Source organism: Marmota flaviventris, chromosome 7, assembly GCF_047511675.1.
Source record: "Marmota flaviventris isolate mMarFla1 chromosome 7, mMarFla1.hap1, whole genome shotgun sequence".
Taxonomy (NCBI): Eukaryota; Metazoa; Chordata; class Mammalia; order Rodentia; family Sciuridae; genus Marmota; species Marmota flaviventris.
Window position 1 is genome coordinate 33,940,409 of NC_092504.1, and position 27,500 is coordinate 33,967,908.

The 27,500-nt window shown below is 39.6% G+C and overlaps 1 protein-coding gene across 3 annotated transcripts in view; it reads right to left on the reverse strand.

Moving 5' to 3' along the window:
* Nucleotides 1-619: 619 nt before the first annotated feature.
* The window catches only part of Atp8a1 (ATPase phospholipid transporting 8A1), a 210,706-nt gene continuing 183,825 nt past the window's right edge, over nt 620-27,500 (reverse strand). For all 3 annotated transcript variants that reach the window (XM_071614255.1, XM_027938452.2, XM_071614256.1), the window contains 4 exons: nt 10,540-10,628; nt 9,761-9,853; nt 2,269-2,360; nt 620-983 (listed from right to left, as the gene is read on the reverse strand). In XM_071614255.1, the coding sequence (XP_071470356.1) occupies nt 886-983; nt 2,269-2,360; nt 9,761-9,853; nt 10,540-10,628 (372 nt within the window). In that variant the 3' untranslated portion in view covers nt 620-885. The remainder of the gene's footprint in view (nt 984-2,268; nt 2,361-9,760; nt 9,854-10,539; nt 10,629-27,500) is intronic.

Sequence of the window (27,500 nt, forward strand, 5' to 3'; positions counted from 1 at the left end):
GAAGCCAGACTTTTAGAAAAGTCTAAGGGATGATGAGACTATCAGAAATGACTGAGACATAAATAAAATTTTAAAAATCAGCATTGTAACGACAGTCACATTAGCACACGTGCCCTTTAACTTGAACAAAGAAACAACACAAACAACAAAGAAGCACTTGTAAGGCCGAAGGTGCAACATCACAGATTGGAGTAGCAAATGCCTTGAAATATTAATTTTTGCAAATCACTCTCACATTTGAAAAGTCAAGCATGCAGATCTTACAGCAGAACTGGAAGTAAACTTTCTCTTAAATTTCTGGGCAAATGACTACTGAATGAGAAATACACTTACTGAACTTCTTTGGCAAACATTTATCAAGACAATTTTTGACACAAACACTTATTAATGCCTTGTTTAGAAATGCTCAGTAAGGTGAGTCAGTTCCTTAAGAATGCTGGTTTACTTCAGCATATCCTGAAATCTAGGTCTGGATATCAAGAGTACCTTTAGCTGAACACCATTTTTAGAGCTTCCAAATGGCTGGTCGCCTTGTGGTACAGCCAGTGAACTGACAGTTACAGACCCAGAGCAATGGTGTGAGAAGACCAACCTGCTCTTGGATTAAGAAAACACTCCGGCAAGACACGAGGTCATTTTTAATTTCTGTATACAAAGCCTTAGCGGACACTTTAAAAATCCGAGAAAGATGGTGTTACAGTGCAGCTACACAGCACTATGTCTGTAATGTACGTGGATCTGAAGGCCCATCAACGAGATGAGCTCAGATCCACCTTTCCTCTCCATAGACCAGACTGGAATTGGTCAGCAGATTGCAGTGACGACCTTAGGTTGCAGTGGCTCTCTTTAGAGATGTAGCAGGGCCGGCCTCTCAGCCCCTCCCCATCACCACTCATCAGGCCTCTGTTTTGTGGTATCATAGGCTCTAATCACTTCAGACTGTGAAACGATTCCATTTTCATCTTGAGAGAAAGCATACCCATCTGTATGTTAAGGATAAAACAGAAATCATCATCATGAAGTTGCTGGAAATCACTGTTATTCTGAGTTTTGAGTACATATTGTCTAAGTTGAAGTACTAATGAATCCTCACCACCTTCAAAGGCACAAGACACTAATTTTTAATGTTTGGAAAAAGACACAGACTCAGCTGCAAAATGGAGAGTGGAATGACTAGGTTGCTCACGTAGTTTTTATGTCTTCTGCTCTGTGTTCAACTGGGCAGGTGCCCTCAAATCCCCCTCAGCCCTTTGCTCTGCTTCTCAAGTCCACCCTCCCCACTTCTTTTTGTCTCCCCACTACTGGAGTGGGTGAGGGAATCTAGGGGAGCAGGTGCACACATTTCTAGATGGGTCAGGTGGGTGAGAGGGATGGAAAAGCCATGTGCAGGAAGGGAGGGAGGCACGGTTAGCTTGATTTAATACTTCCACCATGTAAACATGTCAAAACATCACATCGTTCTCCATAAGTATATACAATTATTTGTTCATTAAAAAAAATGGCAGAGGAGAGACACACAAATAGCTGCTGATGGTGGGAAAGTGGTTGCTTCCTATGGGTGACCTTCTCCTGGGCTCTTAGTGTCTATAAAAGAACTCACTTATGTCCCAACATGGTTGGAGGGAGTTTGGAGATAAGAAGTGACCCGTAAGGGGATTACATCTTTAGAAAAGGCCACCAGAAGTAAAATGAGCAAAAGCATTAAACATTTGAAAAATATATATATATAAACATAAATCATATGTGGAAACAACATGAAACCAAAGATATATTACTAACTCAAATAATTTCACTATGGAGCTTTATATATTAGTTTCTCTTTTAGATCCTTGAAATGTTTAGAGAATTATTTCTTACAACTCTATTCATAAATATTTTTGAGGAGGAAAATATATGTTTCCTTGTGCTATATGAAAGCTGAAAAGCTCTAGCAAAGTTATTCAAGTAGAAAAGATAACAACAGAGAGGCAGCTTTTAGGAGTTAAGATTTATCTTACTGGTTCTTTTGAAGATTTAAGGAAACAAGGAATGTGGAAATATCCTTGTTTTTCTTTTAAGCAAAACAGAGAGATTTAAAAATGCTCCATTTATAAATAGTAAGATGGTTGTGATCCATGAGTGCTTGTTAATTATTTAGATAACATGTTGCAGATATGAAAAACTTGACTTAGGTGTTGATTTTAAATAGTTAAGTCAAAATACTGCTCTGATAAATGCCAGGAGACAGTAATAGAAGAGAAAGAGAATTTATTTAAAGTAAATACTTACGGAGCAGGTTTTGTTGCAATGACTCCGAGCGGTACAAATTTACATGGTTCTTCTTAAAGACGTTCTTGAGCAGTTGTGCTCTTTCGGTGAGGCTGCGGGAACAGGTGCAAACGTGTGAAATGAATTATCAACTCAGCGGAGCCAGTGGGTCCCCCGGGAGCACCAGGGAAAGTAGACTCAAACAAAAGAGCACTCCAGCCCCACCATTCCTTTTACTCCATTTTCTCCAACAGCAAATGAGATTTCATGTCTTTGGGAAGACATAGCTAAGGAAGAGTTTTGTCTCTAATAAAAATCCAGTAAAAAGTGAGATTTCCTCAATCCTCTGTGTTCTATGAAGTCAAATGGAAATTCAGAACCGGTACAACATAATAGTGTTAGTAGAAATCCTAAAATTATGCAAAGAACACATTTTACAGACTTTTTAATTAGAAGCATTCCATTACCATTCTACTAGGGTTTAAAATGTATCTTAATTTCATCTTAAAATAGAAAAGTATTTTCGGAAAAAATTATAGTAGGTTAAAGAACAAGGAAAAATATTTATTTTTCCATAAATGTTTAGAATGATCTCTACAGATATAAATCTTGAAATCAAATTAGGCCACTTCTAAACCCACGCTGTGAAGATCATGCATCTACCCCGCCCCACCACCCCAATGCACATAAAACAGTGCCTCACATGATAGCAACTCAAATATTTGTGGAATAGATGAATTTGAGTAATTCTGAAATGTACTGAACAACATCATTAATCTTCCCATTCCTCTACTGGTTGACTTACTCAAAACTTTGCTTTGATATCAAAGGATGCAATAAGCACTACCAGTTATTCACATGTGTTAGAGCAAATGTTTATATGATTTTGTTTTAATAACTGGATCTGACTCAGTTGAAAAATTTCTATCTTGCTTTTCTCCCACTAAAAAAGCTTTAGTTAAGTCACTTACAGCAATTTACATGAAATAATGTTGGTTCTGTTTTTACCAATTTTTTTGAGATGCTGAAATGGAATAATGCCCTATAAATATATAAAGAATCTTCTACAAAGTGAATTCACTGTGTAAATGAATCACACATACATTTAGGCAAAAATTGAAGGAAAAATATTTAGAAATGTTGACATCTGTAGTAATCTTCTACACATTTTTTTAAAAGTCTGGGGATATTAACTAATACTTATTAGACATATTTTATTGTCACTGGGAATTAGCTGCATTAAAACCAGAAAAACGAATCTAAGACTCCAGTGGTTCTGTAATCAGTTGCAAAACTTGTTCCTGTCAGTGACATAAACAGCTATAAAGAATGAGAAAGGGCCATTTGAACCAAGTCCCTTTTCTTACTCTACCCTTTAAATGCTCTAACATTACAGGCCCCTGGACTCTGAGGGATACTAAAATATGTAACTGCTCTGAGGAAGTGGGCTGGCTTAACAGCAGGTGGCCTTATTTTGTGAGCAGAGCTTTTGAGGATGGGGTGCCTAGCCATCTCTGGTGTTTGAGATGACTACAGAGGACTGGGGGATGGCAATGTATCATGATGCCATCTTCTTCTGCCCCAAATATACTTTTCAGGCTTCAGGCTGGATTTCCTAAATGCACTAGACCTTTAATACTATAACACTAAAGTGTTAATGAAGAAAGAAGAATTCTACCTTTCATGTTAATGGCAACCGAAACATATAAGATGATGTCATTTTTTTTTTTTTTTTTTTTTTAGCACTAAAAAAATCTTTCTTGTGAAAGTAGTACATTACTCAAGAAAAGCTTAGGCTTTGGAGTCTTATTTTGGTTTGATTTTGAGTCTGCTCCTTATTATAGGTAAACCTTTCTCAGTCAGTCATCTCATACGTAACAGGGAGAGGACAATACGTAAAACTCAGGCAGACTGTGAGGGTTTAGGAACCTGTCAGCATAGTGACTGAAACTTAGGAAGCACTCAACAAATGCTAGTCACTCCCACCCTTTATCCCCCCAGATCCTAAGGAATTTATTATAAAGAACAACTGGAACAGAGATCATCACAAAATGTACTTTGTTAGCTCAATGCAAGATGTCTATTGCCATACATGGGTTTTAATTTCTATAGCCTCATTCCATCTTTTTCTAAGGAAAAGACTGGGCTCTTGTTGTTTTGCTTTGTCTTTCCCTAGTTACTTTGAACTTCTTGCTTTAGTTCTTGTAGAGAGAGAAGAGTCCCTCCTCCAGAATATAAACGCCATTCTTAGGAGGGTGCTTCATAAATAAGAAGTGATAGGGAATTGAATTCCTCCAGCCCTATCCAAATATTAGGGAACTACTAGTCATTTCAGAATGTATGCAATTCTGTGTCACTAATATTTATAGGTACTGATATAATAACTACCAAGTCACATAATAAAAGGTACTGAACACATTAATATTAATAGATCTATTAAAAATTCAGTTTTTGTTGAACAGCTTAACAGTATGAGAAAATAAAAAAAAAAGAAAAAAAGAAAGAAACGAAGATAACTTCTCACTAAAACCTCATCAATTCACAACTTGTACCTAGTAGTTTTACTCAATCTGTCCGGCCTTTCATTTACATACCAAGCTATGCAAATTCTAAGTTTGTTTGATGAAATTACACAGCAACTCCCATTTAAATATTGCTACTCTATTTCCAAACCCTGGAAAATGTTGCAACTTGGTTATTTGGTGGAGGAAAGTGAAAAGATACTACATTTGAATGTAATATTTTTCTTAGACACACTAAAAGAAATAGTGCTTGTAAAAATCCATTGACATTTCTGGAATGTACTGGAATACACTGCTTTAAGGTAATTTAAGTGATATTTGAAGGGTGGTAAACTTGGCATTTGTTTATATATTGGATAGGCAAGCTATTTTTGTTGACTCATTAAAATGAATCTCCAGAAATTTATTTATTGAATGTTTAAAGAACAGAATGTGACAGCTATCCTGTGCTAAGCAGGAGTGGTGGTGAGAAGATGAATGATTGTAACAGGCCTGGTCTCTGCCCTGGAAGAGATAACATTTCATCCGTCTGTCCCTTTTCTTTATAAATGCTGGGAAGAAACATTTCCTCTGATGAGAGTAGGATGAGGAAAAACATTTGACACATCCCTCTACCTTCAATCCCCTCCGGTATTTACATCCTACTGACATAAAATTAAGTGTGAAATCGAGTAATACAATTTCTATTAGTTCTGAGGTGACAATAAAATTGCCTTTGGTTAAGATAAACAATACAGAGGCTGGGAGCGAGCCACCTCACTGTCCATGTGACCAAGCGATCTGATGCTCCACATCCCCTGTGCTCTTTTATGCTAAAGGCTGTGGGGTCAGACAATGTGACGGGCAAATTGGTGAGGACAGGCCTGAAGATCTTAGCATGAGCTTCTAGTTAGTGGAGGCTGGTGAGGCTATGCTGGTAATGTCTACAGCTAGAAAAATCAAGAAAATCCAGAGTCTTATGACCACATCTGCCTGTCTGTAAGATGCAAGGCTTCACACACACTCTGATGATACTCTAGAATAGTTGCCCCATCTCCAACAGCACACAGTGTCTATAATCTCTCACTATAAACCTTAAGTTTTTGAATTCAATTTTTTTTTTGTTTGTTTCAGAAATGGTAAGATGTTATATGCATCCTATGAAAGTAATACTGAAGTGGGATCTGGAAGGCTCATTTTCCAAAAAAGTTAATATTTCTGATATAGAAGTACAAACCTTTACACTGTAGAATAAACACTACAAATGTCTTTATACTACTAATAGGACAAATGGCCCAGAGTTTTCTAGCAAATGTTTATTTAAAATATGTAGAAAAGGAATGTTTGATCTCAAGAGTTTTAAAAAATTTTGGAAATGTAGAAGTTTCTGGTCCCTAATGTTGGAGCACGTTCATGTAATAGCTATCATGTGGCAGCTACTGCAAAGCACAGGGTTTCACCATTAGGAGCAATTTTCTCTTCCATAAACAAGAAGCCAGTGCTGGGCTCTGTGGCACATGCCTGTAATCTCAGTAGCCTGGGAGGCTGCGGCAGGAGGATCATGAGTTCAAAGCCAGCCTCAGCAAAAGAGAGGCACTAAGCAACTCAGTGAGACCCTGTCTCTAAATAAAATACAAAATAGGGCTGGGGATGTAACTCAGTGGTGAGGTTGAGTGCCCCTGAGTTAAATCCCTGGTATTCCCCACCCTCCAAAAAAAAAAAAAAAAAAAAAAGAAGCCAAGGCTTACACCAATCAAGAATAAGTTTGGGCTATTTTCCAACATTTCAGACTTTAATTGCTTTCTACCATCATCTATGGCTCATGGGTAATATACTTAGATTGATGAAACATACTTTTTTCCTTTAATTTAATGGAACATATCCAATTTCCTAGATGACATGGTAAGTGGCATACTATTATTACTAGAAAGGATTAGTTATTATACAAAGACATTCTCTTTTTTAAAAAAATGTTTTTAGTTGTAGGTGGACACATGACTTTATTTTTATTTATTTTTTTATGTGGTGCTGAGGATCGAACCTAGTGCCTCACCCGTGCTAGGTGAGCATTCTATCACTGAGCCACACCCCAGCACCACCGACATTCTCATGTTTGAAAATAAAAAGATGAGAAATTATTATAAATATTAATATTCACATGTTTAGCTTTGACATATTTGCATTCCATACATAATTTGAGCATGACAGCAGTCTGTTGGGATGATCAACTCAGAGAAGATTTTTCTAAAGAGCTGACTCACCTTATGACAAAGTAAACAACTGCTGCTTTGGACTTGACCTACTTTTGGAAGAATAAGTTCTATAATTCCATGTTTCATGTATGATTATTTCATTCCCTACATGTCAAGCATGGATTCATCACCCACCTTGCACTCATTCATTCAACCACCCATTTTCATTCATTCCTTAGTTTATTTCTTTGGTGATTCATTCATCTGCTCAACAAGTATTTACAGAGTGCTACTGAGTTCCTGGAGCTGGGTTAGCTGTTGGGTCGCAATAGTGACTAAGACAGGCCTTTCCTTTAAGGCGCTCAATCTAGTAGGGTAAACAAATGTACCTATGGTAGACCATACAATTTATTGCAATGCAATAAATGTAACAACGGAAGTTTATACAAAATACAAAGACACTAGGCTAGGAATTCTTTAATTTTATATGTGAAAAGTTGACAAAACTGCGTCTGAACTGGCTTTTGAAAGGTAGGAACTGGAGTGCCCAGTTTGTAACAGGGGAATTGGCTCCCGGACAAGGGAAGAGTACATGGTCAGACTGGGAGGCATAAAATATCACGGTGTTTTGGAACAAAAGACATCTGAGACTGCTAGAATATATAGAAATCCTAATTTCTCCACTTTTCATAGTGTAGATAAAATTTGGTGTTTTGAAATCTGACCCATCAATTTTATTCTTTAACATTCCCCAAATAATCCTGGTCCTACAACCTATCTGACAATTCTTTACCTGCCTTAGAATGTAACTGGTTTAGCACAAGAACTTTTCTGTCCAGCTGCTATCTTTCCTCTCTCCCAGACCATTTTCAAAAACCCCTCCTAAGTTATCCTCTAGCATGAAGCCACTATGCTCATGCTAATCACCAACCTGATCACCAGCAGGCAGAGATGGCAAAAGGGAGTTCTGGGCTGTACCAGGTGTTTGTGGTATTCACCTAACAGCTAACTCATTCCTGAGTTCTTCAGAAAAGATGAATGGCTATTTTAGGCAAGCAATCTGGGCAGCAGCAGGGAAATTTATCTGAAATATTTTCTGTGGAGAAGTTGGTAATCATTTATGGTCGAATCTAGTTCTGTCCTTTATAGACTCACTGGTTTATTTTATTTAATGGAAGAGATTACATACACCACAGACTCATTGAATCTTTCAGACTTGGAAGTCATCATATCAGCCTCCAGCCTGATTATTAATTGTCAAAGTCTCTGATTCACTGCAAATCAGGCAAACTTAGTGTCATGGAGAGGGGCTTAATGTAAGCTTATTAAGACACAAATATGTGAGAAATTTACTTCAAAGGATAGGAACAGTGTCATCTGTAATCTTTCTCTAATAATTGTTACTAAACAGTTTTATTCACTATTTTCTGAGAACTCTTACCAGACCCTTTTTAGTGTGAGATGGGGGTGGATGTGGGGGGTGAGAAAGAAAACCTTATTAAAGGATTGGGATGCCAGACCAGGGACTGCATGCTTTCCCAAGAGGCAGATTTTCAGATGGAGCGGGAGGTGGAGGGAGGAGAAAGCCTGCAACTCTGAAAGTAAGTATTGCCATTCTCATTGACACACAGGGCCACTGGCTTAAGAGGTTATGTACTTTGTCGGGATACCAGAGGGCTGTTTTTGCTACTGTACCACACTCGAAAAATCAGCCAAAAGAGGCAGAATAGCAAATGGTTTACAGTGGGAGCTCTATAATGAACTGGCACGGACTCATGGCCCACCTCTGATAGACATGGGAACTTAGTCTTTCTAGGCCTCAGTTTCATCATCTGGGAAAAAATGGAGATGATCTATCTACACAGGGTTGTTATAGGGATTCAATGAGATAGTGCATGTTCACTGCAAGTGAAGCACCTGGAAGGTAGTGAGTGCTCAACAAATGTTAGTGCTATTATTTTCTAAAGAGAGACTCACACAGGTGTGCAATATGCCCTTTGGCCTAAGGAGAGGAAGACAGAACTGGAGGCCAAGGCTCAGCTTGAGTCCCCAGTCTGGCACCTACTCCATTGTGTCATTGTGAAAATACCGAATCAGGATTAAGGTGACATACACCAGGGTAAAACAGTTCCTATGGTTCAGACAAAACTTCTGTTCCCTTTAATATGATGAAAGGAAAAAAAAAATGGGACTATTTTCATAATTGATTATTTTACAGAGTGCTTTCAATTAATTTCCTTTTTAATAATGCTTTGAGAATTTAGTGAACTCAATTAGCTAACTTGGCTTTTTTTGGTGGGTGGTGGTGGTGGTGAGGAAGGAAACTTGGAGATAAAATTCACTTCATAGATGATGTGTATCTAGGCTGATATCTGACACACTGAGCCACACTGACACACGACTTTGCCCTAAGTTACTCTATGATGTGGATTATATACTATTTTATTATTGATGTTTCAAGCTAAAAGCCTTTTTCATCCTTTTTATTTAAATAACAATAATATTTATAACTACCATTTACTGAATGCTCATTGTAAGTTCTGTGCACTATGCTACATGCTTGATAGTATTTTATTCAGTTCTCACAGTATAATTATCATTCCCATTTTATTTGTTAAAAATCGAGGCTCAGTAACATTAAGCAACTTGGCTAAGGTTGCACATAGCTTAGTAAGTGACAGATACAGTCCACATCTCTCTGCTTCCAAAATCTGTCAATAATTCTGCCAGTTTCATTGTACGGGATAAGTAAACATTTTGCCATTTATTTCCAACCACTAACTTTCACTTGGAAAAGAACACACATAATATGCATCTTACCTTTTCCCAAGCACAACTGCTCCTGGGTCTTGAGATTTGGCTTCAAGCTCCTGAACTTCATCTACTAAGGTTTTAAAAGCGGTCCTCTTGATACTGGGGCAGGAGGGGAAAGGTAAAAGGATTTGCATGGAAATGCTTATGCGACCATAAAACTAGTGTTTAGTTTATTACCAGGCTGTTGATAAGTACAACAGTAACTGGAGTACAAAATGTTTCATTAAAATTTTAAAAATTAGAGTAAAACTGAGCATTAGTTATAGGAATAGTCTTAAATAAATAGTTTAGATTTACAATATTAAAACTCCTAGAGTGATATTAACTTCAATAATCTTTTTTTAATAGGAAGAGATGTTTTAAAATTATAACCCTTGAGAAAAATTTTTGTTTTTTCCATTCTCTATCTTATATATATGTGTTGAGAATCAGATAAGCAAAAACTTTCTTTTCATAATTATTAAAAAAAATGTATTTGGAGACAATAAGTTTTCCCTCCCTCTATGTGCAGTTTTTGGCTGATTTCTAAATAATACTTCCTAATGTAATTTTCTCCAATTCGATCAATTCACTTCTTCCTAATATTAAAGTAACTGCTTTACTTCCCATTTGATCTTCTAAGCTAATTTTTTAGTGCCTAAATCATGCTTTCTTCTTTACTTAAAATTAATATCACTAGTTCACAATTTGCAAACTACATGCTTGAGTTGATGTCTCCATCAGAGAAATGTGAGGGTCAATATGCACCTGTGTTTCCGTGTGTAGAACCAGGTGTTAATACTTACACCTTGTACATCACGTCCAGAAGCAAAGATGCCACAGGAATAAATAGCAAGCCCGTCCAAAAGACTCCTGAACTGAACAGCATGGCTGCCTGCATCAATCAATCATCAGAAACAATACTTCAAAAACCAAGAAAGACATTGTTCATGTTCAGTTCTTATTATGACTTCAGTCAAATAATTTTAAGGATATAATTCTGTAACTGTAACTGAGAGTTCAAACTTGTGAAAACATTTGGAATTTAAAGCTGCATGTGTTAAAACATTCATTTACCAATCTTTTCCCCTGCTCTCAAGCAGCTAATAGTTTTAAAAGAAAGTTTTATTATTGTGGTCAGTATATGGAGTGATAAACCTTCATCTTTTACAACTTAGAATATCAACATCAATTTTTTGGAGCAAATTTAAATTACATTCTGGATTAAATTATAATAATATAAATGAATCTCACACTAAATTTACTAATTCTTGCAAATGAAAATCAACTCTACTTTTGTATCAAATTAAAAGAGATTAAACATCTGGATAAATCATTACTATGAAAATCACACTTTGATTAGTTTTGGGCTATTAGGAATAATCTGAGTTTTTGTTCAATGATTTATATAACTTGTATTAGTGTATATCAATTATGCTCAAGTCAAACAAATATCTAGTGTGTAAAATCCAAATACAAGTATATTAAAATATCTTTAATAATTCCATTTTATTTAAATCTCACATTGCCATATCAAAGCCTTTCAGGTTGTAATGTAATTATATTATACAGAGCTTAAAAGAAATAGTGTTGCACAATAAAACCTAAGGAAATATTTTGGTTTTATTTCTTTGAGTCTATTTGTTTATCAAGAATAAATTTGGAGTACCCATCTAAATTCCTAAGTGTATTGTTATAATTCCATTAAAAAGTAATCAACTAACACATGCACATTCACATCCTGCTATAAATCACACAGGAAATTTCTTTTTCATTTTTTACCAGATATGGCTGAGGAATTAAAAAATGACCTAGCTTAATCCTTCTATGCAGTTTCACAATTACACATAAATAATCTAAATTAATCAATCCTTAGCAAATATAAAGACAATTAATTTAAAATTGATATTTCAGATTACTTACTCATTTTGACTCTCAACTAAGGACCAGAAACTGCTTAATTTTTTTCTGTACTAATACATGTTTATTGATAGAGACCCTTAGTTCAAGCATGCTAAGGTTTTTTTGCTATATAGGACTGAAGAACTCTGAGCACATTTAAAATAAAAACACGCCACTACAAAAAATTTCAGAAAATAAAAATTTGCCATGGGGGTTGCACAGAATAGTATCCATATGCTAAACAACAATAAGGTAAAAAAATATTCACATAAAAGTCACTTTATTTAATAAGCAAGACATGATCCTGGACATGTTTGCTGACATCCTCAATAGTGAAAACCAACAATAACTATGTAATAGGAAATGTCTATCAAGTCAGTGGTTTTGTTTAGATTGAAGGAAGTTTTCTAGTAAGGTTAATGGCTGTAAAAAATAAATAACCCCCACATTTCTTTTCCTTCTGGGGGGAAAAGGTAAGATCAGATTCTAAGTCATGTAACCAAAAATACCACATTTACTTGGCTTACTTTTAATATATTTTAATGTGGGGGGCAAGAGAAGAAAGATTTATTCTTGCCTTCACCACCTTGAATTAAATGTCTGCTGGCGGAAAAGGCGAAAGTGGTGGACAGACTTGGGGCTGCTAATTCTGACTATTGTGATGCTAACTATGAATGGAGGGGCAACTGGCGCCCACTATTCAGTCCACCAGCCTTTGGCTTTACAAATGAACGACATGAATTGAGGGGAGAAAAGTTTTTCTGCGTCATATCTGAAAGCCTGTCAGATTTTTTTTTTCTTTTGCAGAGTTAATCCAAACCTAAAAGATTTAAAGCCGACATTCGCATTTAAGACAGAGAGTCTCTTTGTATTTTTTGGATGACGAGGAGGGGGGAAAAAATAAAATCCCACAGAGGTATTTCCTTCCTTTCTGTACAAGAAAGCTCCCCCTCGCTCCGTAGAAACCAGTTTTGTTTCTAACTTTCCTCATCTCCCCACTCACAGGCAGGTCAGCTGGGAAAAGAAGACAATGGGGGTAACAGGAGCAGCCTGTTCGGAGCTGGACTCAGGCTTCCTCCGAGAGCAGTCTGCAAACCCCCCCCCCCCCCCGAATGTGGGAGATTGGTGGGCTGTGCCAAGTGGCCCCCAGCACCCCTCCTGGAGACCCTGTGAAATTTGCCACAAAAGTGGCCCCGAGGGGGCTTGAGAAGGGATCAGCCTGGGGTGGGTGGGGGCACAAAGCTGGTAAACAGGAGGGCATGGGCCCTGCATGGGGAACAAGCAACTGCTTGTCTCTGCAGAGGACGCTGGCTCTAAATCGGACCACAAGGGCTTCAAAAATAAACCAATGCTGACTGAAAACGCAATTGCAGCAGAGAAATTGTTCTGAAATTTCCATGTGAACGTGTAGGGAAAGAATGGGGAAATATGAGCTTGCTGTACATTGGGTCAAGCCTGGGGCATGGAGAGGTAAGAGGGTCTTACCGTCCCACCCACAAGGCAGTGATCCATTATTGTTGGCACCTACATTTCCAACCCGAGAGGGAAATTCACTTTCCTTGTGCCCAAGTTCATTCTTTTAGGAGACAGAGTTCAACCTGCCACCTACTTACAACCTTTAGAACATGGTCCTTGCCTACCTCTCCTTTTTCACCAGAAAGCTCAGAGAGGTGTGCTGTCTCTTACTCTTGGATAATGACAGATGACTTTTCATAAAAGAAGGTCCTTTGGAGAACCTAAGATTATATCCACGGACCCCATCAAGAGCAGGTCCAGTGATAAGCAGCTTTAGAAATGGTCCCCTCCCAGCAATCAGACTGGGGAAGTTACTTCTCAACCTTAGCCTCAGTCTCCTCAGCTATTAGTTGACTGCAAGAATCAAACCCAAGAGTAACCAATAATGTGGCCACTTTAAAAATATTGATTATTAACCAATTTCCCTTTCTTCATTAATTTTCATATTTCTTTCAACACTCATCTCTTGTTCTTTTTAGTGATCTGTCCAATGAGGGTCAAGGAAGGAAGTTTTTTATCTCAATATCAAATTAAGTGTAAGTTTATAAATTTCATAGTTTACACAGCAAGATCATTACATATGCTGTGTCATCTAATATTTCAAAATGTAATACTGAAATACAGGTCAAAGTAACTGATCACTGATAAAAGTGCCATCCATCTCAATTTGTTAATTTAGGAAATGGAGATAAGTTTTTTTTTTTTTAATAGAAATTATTACTAACTGCACAGGCAAAATATATTACGGTGGGAAAATTATTCAGAAAACAGTGCTGCCAAACTTGGATTGTTATTTTTAGAGGAGAATGCAGGAAGTGAAATTAATATAAATTTTAAAGGCATCAAGAGTTAATGCTAGCAGCAACGACACTAAAAACAATAAAAACAACAACCAAAAAAAGTGTCTGGCTTTCTAAGATTAAAAATGAAGAAGAAAAAATACAACAACCCCACAAAGGGAAATGTTCACCAAAAAACGTAAAACTTCCGTATGTTCACAAAGAACTTAAAGAAAAGGAGAATGAGTGGTAAAAACAGATAAAATTCTGTTAATATCTCTGATCATAAAAATAACCAACTTTTCTTTGTAAGAATAGATGAGATCCCAAGAGATTGGCAGAAGACCTGGAAAGTATTCACTGAAGTGGCAGCAAGCAATTAATAAGACAGTGCTGGGCCTCTCTGGGCATAAAACAGCACCAAATTACATCAGATTTTAAAAACTCACTACCACCGTTGGAAGGGGGTGAGATTGGGTCATGGTGGAACAGATAGATCTGTACAATTTATCTTATCACCAGCCATATATTAGCTTTTGAAAAAGGCATTTGACAATGTGTATCCATGTCACAACCTTTCATTCCTGCTAATTTGATAATTCAGTTTCTGAACTATGTGTTGAAGTCAGGCACTGCTTTTGCTTGTAGGTTAATGTCTCACGAAACTGTTCTGTGGTCACTAGTCTTGAAAGCATTCCTCCCTGCAGAAGGGCTCATGTCCCGAGGTTTAGTAAAGATGTAAAGAAACTGCAGCAGCAGTCTGTGGGAGAGTCAAGTGCAGAGTAATTTAGGTCAGTCTTCTAGAAGCCATAGGAAATAACCCCATGGAACGATATTTTCTGGCGTGCAGTGGGCTTTACCTGATGGCATGCACATGACAGGAGAACTCCCTAAGCCCCTCCCTCTCTGTTCAGGGAGGCCTGGAATGGAAACTGGGAGAAGGGGAGATTCTCAGCATGTTTGGGACTGAGTTGGGTGAGGGAGGCCACATGGACTATAATGTCCACTATCCTGTTGCTGTAGCCAAATTCATTGTCACACCAGGATAGGAGTTTGATCAAGTGGTCCTTGAAGGCAATGCTGGCCCCAGCATCTAAGGTAGAGGAGTTGGTGTATCACTGTTAAAGTTGGAGGAGACAACCTCATCCCTGGTGTAACCCAGGAAGCCTTTGAGGGGGCCCTCTGATGCCTGCTTCTCTAGCTTCTTGAAGTCATGACATCTGATATCTTTCTTTAGGTGGAAGGTCAGATCCACTACTGACACTTTGGGGGTGGGCACACAGAAGGCCGTGCCAGTAGGCTCCCCATTCAGTTCAGGGATGACTTTGCCCACAGCCTTGGCAGAGCCAGTGGATGCAGAGATGATGCTCTGGCAACCCTATCTGCATCATGCCACTTTTCCAGAGGTGGTCATCATTGGTCTTCTGGGGGGCAGTGTGGCTTAGATTGTGGTCATGGGTTCTTCCATGATGCCAAAGTTGTCATAGATGACCCTGACTAGGAGGATAAGTTCCCTGTACTTGGGATAGAGTACAAAATTCTTGATATGACTTATAGACTTCTCCTATCTGACTTCTCTAGGCTTCCCAGTCCTATCTCCCAAGCTGGTCCCCATCTCTAGTTATATACCATGTTTTTCAGTTCCTGGAAGGTGGTCGTGCTCGCTCTCACTTGGAGCCTTATATCTGTGACTCCTACTTGCCCTTTAATTTGCACATAAGTGATCATATCCTCCCTGGACTAGGTTAGCTGATCCTACTTCGGGATTTGCAGTATGTGGGCATCTATGGCTCATTTTTGAGTCGTTCCTTTATTTTCCTGTTAGACTATACTTTCTATCATAGGAAGATATATATCTTGATTAAGTCTAACCACCCAAGTACTTAACCACCAAGCAGATGTTCAATAAATAACTGTTGGATAAATAAGTTCTTACAACCTAGTGTTTGGAGGAATTAGGTAAAAATCACCAGACCTCAGGGACTCCATTCTGGAGATATGGTAATTATGTCTACTTAGTTTTCTGGTGTGTTGGCATGAAGTTTTTTTTTGGGGGAGAGTTACAGCTAGATATTTATGAGTTCTGGAGAAAACGAGGGGAAGAGATTGACTCAGCCCCCTAAACACCCTATTCCAATATAGATTGTCTTTTTTCTTAAAAAAAAAAAAAGGTTGAGTGACATGCACTAAAAGTTAAGTATGTTAAACTACCTCCCCACATCCCTGCCAAGTCTGAATCAACAGAAATATTTTGTGGAGTCCAAGGAAAGTATGAAACTTAGAATATAGCTCTTTCTGGGGGTGGGAGTGGGAAAGAGATGTAGAATTGGCAGGAAGAGAAGGGAGGTCTTGTACCAGTATTACTGAAGATGGTTTATTAACTACATGACATGAATACTTTCACCACGTAAAATAAAAGGGAGCAGAACACAAAACCCCAGTTTTCCTCAGCTTGGCAAATGTAAACTGTATCCTTCCAACTGCTTGGGCCAAAAAAACAGAGGTTATCCTTGTTTCCTCCTTTCTCTCAAGCTGTATATTCAATCCAATGGCAGATCTTATCTGTACTACTTCAAAAACTGACTTCTCTAGCCTTCCCAGTCCTATCTCCCGAATGTTCAGGGTCGCACTATTCACAATCACCCAAAGGTGGAAACAATACCAACACGTGAAAGGAAAAGCCCCAACGTGGACATACATGCATGGAAAGATAGGGAGTGTTCAAAGGAAGGGAACTGATGGGTAAGCCTTGAGGACACTGCACTAAGTGAAGTAGGCTACTCACAGAAGGACAAATACTATGATTCCACTTACATGTAACAACTAGAAGAGTCATGTTCAGAGAGAAAAGGCAGAATGGCCAGGGGCTGGGAAAGGGAGGATGAAGATTGTTTAATGAAGGTGGGGTCAGTGAGGAGATTAAAAAATAACTGGAGATGGACAGCACACTCACCCCCCCACCCCAAGATACAGAATCTACCCATTCCTTGCCCTTCCACCCTGGCTTGAACTGCTGCCATCCCCCGCAGATCAAAGCAGTGGACTTATACATGGTCCCTTCCCTTTTCTCCAGCCTGTACCGTCTATTCTCAACAGAACACCCAGAGTAGTCATTTAAACAGTCAGATTATGACTCTGCTCAACCCTCCAGGGACCCAGAGGAAGAAGGAATCTCTACAAATGCCTCCTGGTTGGAGGCCCTATCGCTGAATCCCCATCTCTCTGCTCTTTGCCACTCCTTTACTCCCTCACAAGAGGCCACTCAGGTTCCCGCAGGGTTTCAGGATTTATCTATTTTCCATCTGGGATTCTCTTCCTCCAGAGAGCCACAGATCTACTCATGAATCATCAGGTTTTAGCTCAAAGGTCATCTTTGGAGTAAGAGCCTTCATGACCACCCCACTTAAAAGAGCACGCCTCCTGCTCCAGAGACTCTGCCCTCCTCCCTGCCTGTCGCCTGTCATCCTTACCCAGGGGTTGTGCAGCCTGCCCTATCCTATATGGTGCTTGTTGTTGCTCTAAAATTATAAGCTCCAAGGTACAGCTTGTCTTTCTTGTTCACAGTTGCATCGCTAGCAACTAGAATAGTGCTTTGATGTATATTTGTTGAATGAATAAATTGCTCAAAGACAGGTATACAAATTAAGGACAGGAAAAGGTGAGACTAATAAACAGTGATTATCTTTGGGTAGTAAGTACGTCTGCTATTTTTTTTCTCCTTTCCCATTTCCTCTATTTTCTGATATTTATTCAATGATTCTAAGTTACTCACATTATTGAGAACCTTTTTCCTATGAATTTTATTTAAGAAGTCATCAATTTTCACTGATAGAAAAAGCACTCAAAATAGTTATAATAAAGCCACCACTATCAGTCAGACCCTAATTTCTTTTCTGCATTGTTTTCCTAGAAATATTATGAGATTTTTTTTTTTTTTAAATTTCCTCCCAAATGGTTAACTGGGAATAAACAACGATTAAGGAATGATCCTCCTATTCAGAGAATGGTCTGTTTATTTATATAACTCATTTTTTTTACATTTCTTCATTTTTACTACATTTTCTAGTTTTCTTCCCATTAGCCATACATGTGTCTGGCTAACGTTTCTCTTTGTTGGTCCTGTGAATGGAAACTTTCATTTTTCTTTGTGCAGTAGAGCTACTTTATCTTTAAAGATTTAAAGCTTTTTCAAGGGAGTGAACAAGTTAAGAGAAAACTCGACAAGCAAGTCGTTATGTGTTTCTTAGGATCTGGTTACACAATGATCAAATCAGATCCAAAAGGTTAACTCTTCTTTCTGGCTGTGACTCCTCTAACTCATCCTGGTAGAGCAACTCTTAGAGAAGGCTTGTATTGTACTGTGATCCCCAAACCCACAACTCCCACGCCTCCCTCTCTTTTAAAACCATCTCCTACACCAGGAGATCAGCTCATTTCTCTTGTCTCCTCCTGTGTTTCCCTTAATCCTTCTGATCTCCTTAGGAAGCACCTTCTTCCTGAAATCATCATTAATAACAAAAACAACAAAGACCCTTCAGTGCTTAACTTCGAATTTGTAGGTGTTGCTTCTTTTCATACAAACTTCCTGGATCTTTCAAACAAGCAGCGGCTCTTCCCTCTTGGCAGCTCCTCCAGGCTTTGCCTAGGCTCCAGGAGTGGGATATTTCCATGGAAGAGGACAACTCTGTGCTGCCGTGTCCCAGTTTCAGCCCGTCCCATTGCATCCCCCCTCAGTCACCCACAGGGCCTTTTCTCCTGGGGTCCCTCCTTTCCTATCATTCCATCTCAGTGGAATGAAAAGAGCTGGTTCACTGAACCCGAGATACAAATATAATCTTTCATACCTTGAAAGCTGAAATCCACAAGTTTAATGTCTATATTTTTATGGCAAAATATAAATTTTATGAATATTAGCGTGCCCTTTCCTGGCAACGCTACTGCCGATGTATGGGCACTTTACATCAGCTCATCAGAACCAACTCTGCTTTTAGACACAGAAAAACTGTGTTACTTGAATTTAAACCTGTATTTCTGAAAACATCTTTGTGTTCTGGGTTTGCAAAACACCATAGTGTGACATTGCAAAGGTCTCTGAGTGATCTGACCCTTTCCTAGAGGCTGATCTTTTGTGGTACTGGGCACAGATTAAACTCACTGGGTCAGGGCTCAGTGAAGAATTTGCCACCTTCCACTTTAACCTGAGACAAATACTCTTGGGTAGTCTGTCTGAAAACTTGCTGAGAAAACTTGAAGACAGAATAAAGCAAATGCCAGTTCTATGCTATGGTGTCCAGCACTGAGAAATGTCTTTGATATCTTGTTTTAGCCAAAGAGAATTCTTGCAAATTTTTGATGTCATATGATACATATTCATGTCAAAACTTAAGTGTTTTTTTTTTTTTTTTTTGTGTGTGTGTGTGTGACTAACTTACCACTAACATGTATTTATCATTTCCTTTGACTCAAATCTTATTCTATGGCTTCTGGTACTCTCTGGAATACTGTCTATTCCATAATAAAAAACTATCTATTGCTTAAAGTTACAATATTCATGATATTCAGGTACCCTTCTAATCCACCAACACCCAGCCTAAGCCCTGACACATAGGCCCTCCATAAATCTCAGTTGGATTGAGCTGAATTGGCTCTTGTATAAGATGAATTATTACTTTCTCCATAAAAATAGACAGGGCAGAACACCCAAAAAAATAACTAAGGATAAGGGTGTTTCAGATAAACCCCAATATGTTTGCAATTATTTCCAGCAGCTCTTGATTACTCAGAGACAGAGAAACCCTTGGCTGGGGTTATCCCAAACAAACAAACAAAAATCTTAGAAAAATATGCAAATTAGATGCCAGCACACAGCATTTATGTGTTTCTTTCCTGTGGAAGTTTCTGGGGTGATGGTGAGGGGTGGATGGGTCAGTGCCCAGTGGGCTCAGAACCAATGCTCAAGTCTGCTGTAGGATGTAAGACAAGAGGGGCCACCTCTGCACCCCGTCTGGCAAAGGGATGAAGACAAGGACAGTGACTAAGAGAGATGTTTTCAGGAGAAAGGAAGAGTCAGCTGGGATCTAGATCAATCAGAAGTTAATTTTTCCCCCCAAAAGTAAAATTTCACTACATATAAATGTATACTTGAGAACAATATGCAAAAGAAAATAGTGTGTCTAAAAACACATCAAGAATGCTAGGAAACGTGTGGTTCTGAAATGTTTTCTAGGAACATAATTCCCAGAATAGTAAAAATAATTAAGAACAGAATTTGTGGCTTTATTTTAATCTTCTTTATTGTGCTATTTAAACAACTTAAAAGTAACATAAAAATGAGGGCAGAATTAGTAACAACATACTTTTATTATGAGAAATACAATTCCAAAAATGTTATGACGTATATTGTATAGGCAAGGGTATTTTATCTCTTTGCTCAATATTTTTACTTGTTACATCATTTTTATAGGTTTTCATAATTTTGTGATGGTTCTGTAGTCTTATTTTTTTTAAAAATAATCCCATAAAGCATCACTTGTTTATGAATAATTCAATCTGGAAAACAAAAATACCTATATTTCAAGACTAAGTGAAATGATTTTTAAAAAACTCAAAACTTGTTAGGCATGGTGGCACATGTCTGTTATCTCAGCAGCTTGGGAGGCTGAGGCAGGAGGATCTAGAGTTCAAAGCCAACCTCACTAAAAGTAAGGCATTAAGCAACTCAGTAAGACCCTATCTCTAAATAAAATATAAAATAGTGCTGGGGATGTGGTTCAATGGTCAAGTGCTCCTGAGTTCAATCCCTAGGACCCACCTCCCTCCCCCTTAAAAAAACTAAAAAAAAAACCCCCAAAACTTCAAAAGACTCTTACCCATAGAAAGACATATAAAAGCTGATGTATGGCTTATGTAAAAGTTACTGACTTCTATAGCTAAGACTATCAGCTATGCTTCCTCCCCATCGTCTTAAGATGCAACTCCATCCTTTGCTGGATACCCTTTCGCCAAAGACTACACTCCTTTGTTGTGGCCATGTGATCAGCTTTTCGCTAATGAGCCCTAAGTGGAAATGTAGAGGCAACATCTAGGAAGAGTCTTAATGAGAAAGGAGCGATCTTTCTTCCCTCTCTAGTTGGCTGGACTATGGGTAAAATGACTAGACTAGAGGAAGCAGGCTAAGGTTGTCAGTTCAATAAGACAGAAGAAATATGGCCTCTGATGACTGAGTGGTTGCCACATCAGACATGGAATTCCTGTCCCTTACCTGACTTTTTTTTTTTTTTAATATTTATTTTTTAGTTATAGGTGGATACAATATCTTTATTTATTTATTTTTATGTGATGCTGAGGATTGAGCCCAGGACCTCACACACGCTAGGCCAACGCTTTACCTCTGAGCCACAACCCCAGCCCCTCTTACCTGACTTCTTTTTTAAAAAAAAATTTTCGTGGTTGTAGATGAACATAATACCCTTATTTTATTTATTTTTATATGGTGCTGAGGATCGAACCCAGTGCCTCATACATGCTAGGCAAGCGCTCTGCCACTGAGCTACAGCAATAGCCCTTACCTGACTTCTTTGTCTTGTTTAAAACACACATTGAAAAATATAACCCCAAATGACTGGGTTTGGATAACACTAGAGCTACAGTATGAATATTGTGTCCCCAAAGGCCCACGTGTCAAAGGTTTGATCCCCAAGATGCCACTATCAGGAGGTGGCAGAACCTTTAAGAGGCAGGAACTAGTGGAAGGTCTACAAGTCCTAAGGGGACAGTGGAACCCAGCCCCCTCCTTGCCCCCTAGCTTACGATGTGATTTTACTCTGCCACGTGTTCCTGCCATGATGCACGGCCTCACCATAGGCCCAAAGCATAAGAGCCAATCAACCATGGAGCAGAACCTCCCCTCTGGGAACCAAGATAAACCTTTTCTTTTTATAACTTAATTCTCTCAGTCAGGTATTTGATTATAGTGATGGAAAGCAGACTAACAACATGCTGCAAAACTGCAGAGATGGCTTAGAATAAAGCATCATTAGGCTCCTCACTGATGATTCTTTTACCTTAACTACATCATGGAGCGCAAGAATTGTCTCATAATGAGCTTTATTGGAACAGATGGCACAATGACATTCAGTTTCTTTTGTGAGACTTCTTGATGGAATCCCTGGCATGTAATTCAAATACAAATGATCCTGTCCTCATAAGCTAGACTGCTGGCCTGGAGGGGTGACCTGCGCTCTGCCCCCTCCCTGGCTCACCTCACAGTGCTCTTTCCAGCCCTCTCAGTCTAGCCATACTGGTCTTGTCTTTGAAAGGAAAGGCTCACTCCTGCCTCAGAGCACAGGCACCTGCTGCTCCTCAAGCCTGAAATACTCCTCTCCATACAACAGATATCCCCACATCACCTGAGCTTCTGTCCCTGCTACAAGAAGACCTCCTCGGAGCACCTAGTATAAGTCCTGTCCTTGGCCACATCACCTCATTTTCCTCCTATCACTTTTTTTTTTTATACAGTGCTTACTCTTTCATCATTTGGTCATTAATTAACGAGTTTAGTGACTGCTTCTCCTTGCTCTCCCCTGGTCCTCTCACTCTGAATGGCAATGGGGATCCTGCTGAATTAGCCTGGTACCTAGGCGCAGTGCCTGGCCCTGATGGAGACTTCATACTTCTGGAATGAATGAATGGGAGAATGAGTTGACCCTAGAGGCCGATGGCTGAAGCTCTGTCACGTTAAGCAAGCAGGCTTCCTCCTCTTCTCACATCTTGCCCTCCACTAGGGTGTCGGGGTACAACTATAGCCCCTTGCACACATCAGTGTTTCTTCATTAGCAATGAGATCCCCAAGGACAAGGACCAATTCTGCTTATCTCTGCATCCTTCAGTCCCTCTCACAGAGCCTGGCACACATTAGACACTCAACATACATTTGCTGTATGTTGTAGGAAAAGATGCTATGGCTACAAAAAGCAATGCCAGTTCTCATAATGACTCTAAAGAAAGCGGTGATTTTAAATTGCATGTGAATGTCCTGAATCACTATTACATTTGTCATACCTAAGTCTTGCTTTCTCAGCATTTCTAGATTTTTTTTTTTTTTTTTTTGGCTTGGAAGTGGCCATCATCCTGCGGCCTGAAGAAGTGTGGAGATTCACCTGTCTGAGTTGCTGTCAAGGGCACAGGGACTGTGCCCAGTGGCATGTTTTACTGGATGGGCTCCCAATTGCTGGCTCGTTGAAGAACATCTGAGAGAGTTTAGGATAGTTGTTCCCTCCAGGCCACTTGGTGAACGCAGTAACCTTGGATAAAATGCCACAGTGTCATAATACTGCCCCACCCCAGCAACAAGGCTGGTCTTATGACCAATAAATTATTATAGGCGTTGTAGGTAATTAAAAACTGATAGATGAGTAAGGACTATTTTAACCAGGAAATTCCTCATATGAAAAGTGATTTATTATGCTGCACAAAATGGGCAACAGCACAATTTGGGAAAATCGCATCACTACTGTAGTTTATTAATACCTTTCCTATGAGGGTGACACCAAAGAGCCCAACAAAGATTTTTATTGGTTTTCAGAGTGACTTTACAAACCTCAATCAAGAGATCTAAAATTCTGTAAAACACATGCTCGTTCCTTAACTTCAATTTCCTTCAGTAGTTTTATAGATCCCTTAGGCCAGGGAGAGCAGAAACAGATGGCGCTTGGGAGGACTTTACGGTGTGTGTCTGCGATGCCACAATAAATTTAAAAGTTTTGCCGATACTGAGCTTCTGGTATTAATCCTGATATGAAATGATCCTTGATATGGCTTGTTTTTAAATTTCTTATTCTGGCTTAATAATTATATTGTCTAAAAAGATTTTTCTCCTGGAAATTCAGAAAACACCCAAGGATCATCACTGAGACAAGTTGGACAAGTGGGCCAGCATGTGTTTATATAACATAGCGCTTTTCCCCAGGGCCTACCTTGCTCCATAAATTGTTGTACTGGTGTGAAAAAACACAAGCCTGAACAAAAAGTTCTCTCTTAAATCACAACCATATTTGTGAGAGGAGAGGAAGACAGCGGCATATTTAAAGTCACGGCCAGGCTTAGCACACTGTTTTCTCTTTATGTTCCTCACCCCAATTGTCTACCTTTGTAGGATCCACTTTCCATGACCAATGTCACAATTCCTTTTCGATATCGCGTGGTATGCACACACTTGTCAATAACTATCACTTGAATCATGATCACAGGCAGAGACGCAGATTTACTGTCAATGGAGATGGTGCAAAGCTCCAAGAAGGAATGTTTCGCAAATGGGAACACCCTGCCCACCAACAGAGAGCAAGCCGTGCTGGCAGAGGCCAGTCAGTGAAGTCCCCACTGCACCCTGAGGTATCTGGGGAGTGGCTTTCTGGCAACTTCAGGCAAGGAGAATGAGCTGAAGTAATGGGAAAAGAAGCTGTTTGGTGGTGTGAGAAGAAACCCCATCCGTGGGAGAGGCAGCCAAAGACAGCTGAAGATGGAAACATTACATGGAGACAGCACACTGGCGGACCGGATTGGAAATAAGGACTCTGATTGCTGGTGTTGACACTAACAGGGTGTTAATCCTTTAAAGCAGATGAGGGTGGGCAAAAGCCATCGTGGAGGGAAAAGGAGATGTGAGAGAAGAAAGGCAAAAGCAACAGATGTCCATGTGCATGGTGGTGAAAGGGACAGATGCTCCCTGGGTTCAGATGGCAGCTCAGATACTTAGGAGCTGTGTAACCTTGAGAAAGCTATTTAACCACTCTGTGGTTATGAAATGTACAACAGGACCCATCCCAAAGTGTTGCTGTGAACAGTAAATGAGTGACTATATGAAAAATGCTTCTAAGAGCGACTGTCCCCCGCACTTGGCACCCTGAGATAGCAGACTGGCCAGCATGCCTTCTCTGATGATGTGGAATGACTGAATTTTATATTGCATAGGCTTTTAAAAAAATTAGACAGGAATTATTGATGTGAATATTTCTATTAAGAAGAGGTAAAAAGTGGGGATATGAAGTGAGAAGGGATTTCTGTAACTGGAATTGAGAGAGTGAGGTGGGTACTGATGAAGGAAGGGTATGTTTTAAAGAGATGGGACCACTTCTACCTCTGACTAACTCAGGGAAACTGATCAGGGCCCTGGGTAAGCTGAGCAATAGTAGATCAGATGGAAGCAGATCAGCAGGAAGACGGTTGCAATATGAAAAGAAAGAGTTCTCACCTGGGAATAACAGAGAGCAATGAGCCCCGTAGAGAAGGTATTGAATTCCTCAGGATATTAGAGGAAAATCCCATTGGGATTTGAAAAGAAAGTTCTGGGTTGAAAGTTCTGGGTCACTGGCTATTTCTCTGCTTGCCACAAAGGTTTCCAATGTGGATTTAACTAAAGTGAGGCATGCCTGGCATTTAGCATGTTGACAGGCGAGCATAGTGGGTGCATAATAAATGCTGGTTTCTTTCCTTCCCCCTCTTACTGAGCAAGGGTTTTCTTTCAAGTCATTGCAAGAAATGGCTTTGTCTTCAGAAAGGAGCTGCAAAGATGAACCAAGAATACAAACTGGAAATGACAATAAAATCCTGATCTGTGAGTCTCTATCAAGCTGAATTTGGAAGCACGAGACTTGTACTTGTAAGTTGCCTGATTTGTACAGTTTGCACCCTGAGATCCTGTTAATTAGAGCAAAGTAGTCTGCACCTTTTTACCATTCCAGATGCTCCTCTGGAGAGGACACAGTAAGGAGAAGCACACGGGAGAAGTGCAATGTTAGGAAAAAAACTGGAAGGTGACCTTGGAGGTGTAGAATGGATAAAGAGTGGCCTAAGTGTCCCTAGTGGTCCAGAGCTGGTCACTGCCTGGCAAGGGAAGGATTATTAGTTAAGACCAGCAGCAGCCTGGTCTATCTGCTGGAAATGGCTAGATGTGGGGAAAGATGTACTTATTTGAACTGACATCTGCCTCTTTGGAACCTGTACCTCAGTGTTTCTTATTTGTTTGTCTACCACAAAGAATCAAGGACAGTTTTGAACAAAAGCTTAGTGTGCCATATGGGGCATTGGGAGACTGACAGTGTCATGTCTGAGTGAGTGACGAAGAGGCAGTGGTCCCTGGGGAAGGAGTGCTGCAGTTTCGATGGGAGAGGCTGGTGGGTGCAGACTTCTGACTTCTGGATTCATCAATGACTGACATCAGAGAAGCAGTACATGTGAGGCAAAATCTTCCCTCTGTCACTTCCTGTACACGGGAGGTCAGACTTGATGTCTCATCTGCAAGTTGGGTTCTATACCAAGTTTGCTTGAGGATTAATGGGATAGTATCTAACATGCCCTCACGATGCTCATGGTGAACATGGGAGTCTGCCCTGACCTCCGTCCCTCACGTCCAACCTGTCAGCAGATCCTGTGGCTTGCCCTTCCAGCCATATTCTGAATCTGACAGCTTCTCGGCACTGACACTCTCCTGGCCCAAGACACGGTTCCCTCTCACTTGGTTTGTGGCAATAACCTTCTAGGTGGTTCAAAAAGTGGCAGTCAGAGCCCTGCTGGGAAAACTTGGGTCAGGTCACGACACTTCTCTCTCAAGCCTCCAGTGGCTGGTTACGTAACCGTGAGTAAAGCCTTCATGGTTCTACAGGGAACGTCTGCAAGCTGGGCTCTCGGCTCCCTTTGCCCGCTGTACTTTTCTCTAGAGCCTTTAATTCTGCCCATTCATGAAATTATTTTATTTATGGTCTTTCTCCTTCCACTAGAAGATGTGGCCTTTTCTTCATTTTATTCAGTTCTGAAGCCACAGTGCCTAGAACAGTGCCTGCCACATAGAAGCATCGCCATACCAGCCCTTGAATTGGCTAAAAGAATCCGTGTGAAGTACTTAGAGAACGCCTGGGGCGAGGCGAGTCTTCAGTGTCCGTTAGGACTTATGGGCATCATGATTCTTCCCAGATGATGGCTGCCTTCTCAAATCACTCCTCTATCAGTCAAAGCCCCTTTGAACTACATATAAACTACAGAGCTGCTCGGGGCTGCTGTGTTCAGTCTGTCTACTCCACCTCTAGGCCATAGCATCCCGGAGGCCTTGAGTTAGGCTCTTATGCAACCAAAACATAATTATGTACAAAATTAACTAATTTTTAGTTGTGGACAGAGTTTCTATTAAGCCAACAGAGGAAAGGACTGGGATTGTAAGCATTATGAACAGTCTTTGGTTTAGACACACATGACCCTATTAGTGGTGGTGACAGAAAGTGCCCTACACACATCAGGAGTCCTGTGGAACAGTTCTGGGAGCTAACCTGGGCAGTGTTTCATTATATAAAACATCAGGCAGCAGAGGGTAATATTTATACTTATGTTGCTGTTACTTACAATATTACTATGTGTAATATATAATAATGCATATATAATATATGACATATTGAGATGAAAGAGGAATGAACTTTAAACAATCAGCCAATTTTACATACATACAGGTATAAATGTTGGCATATAAATGAATATTTTGGATATATGTATACATGCATGTCTATTTGCATGTATGTATTGGACTA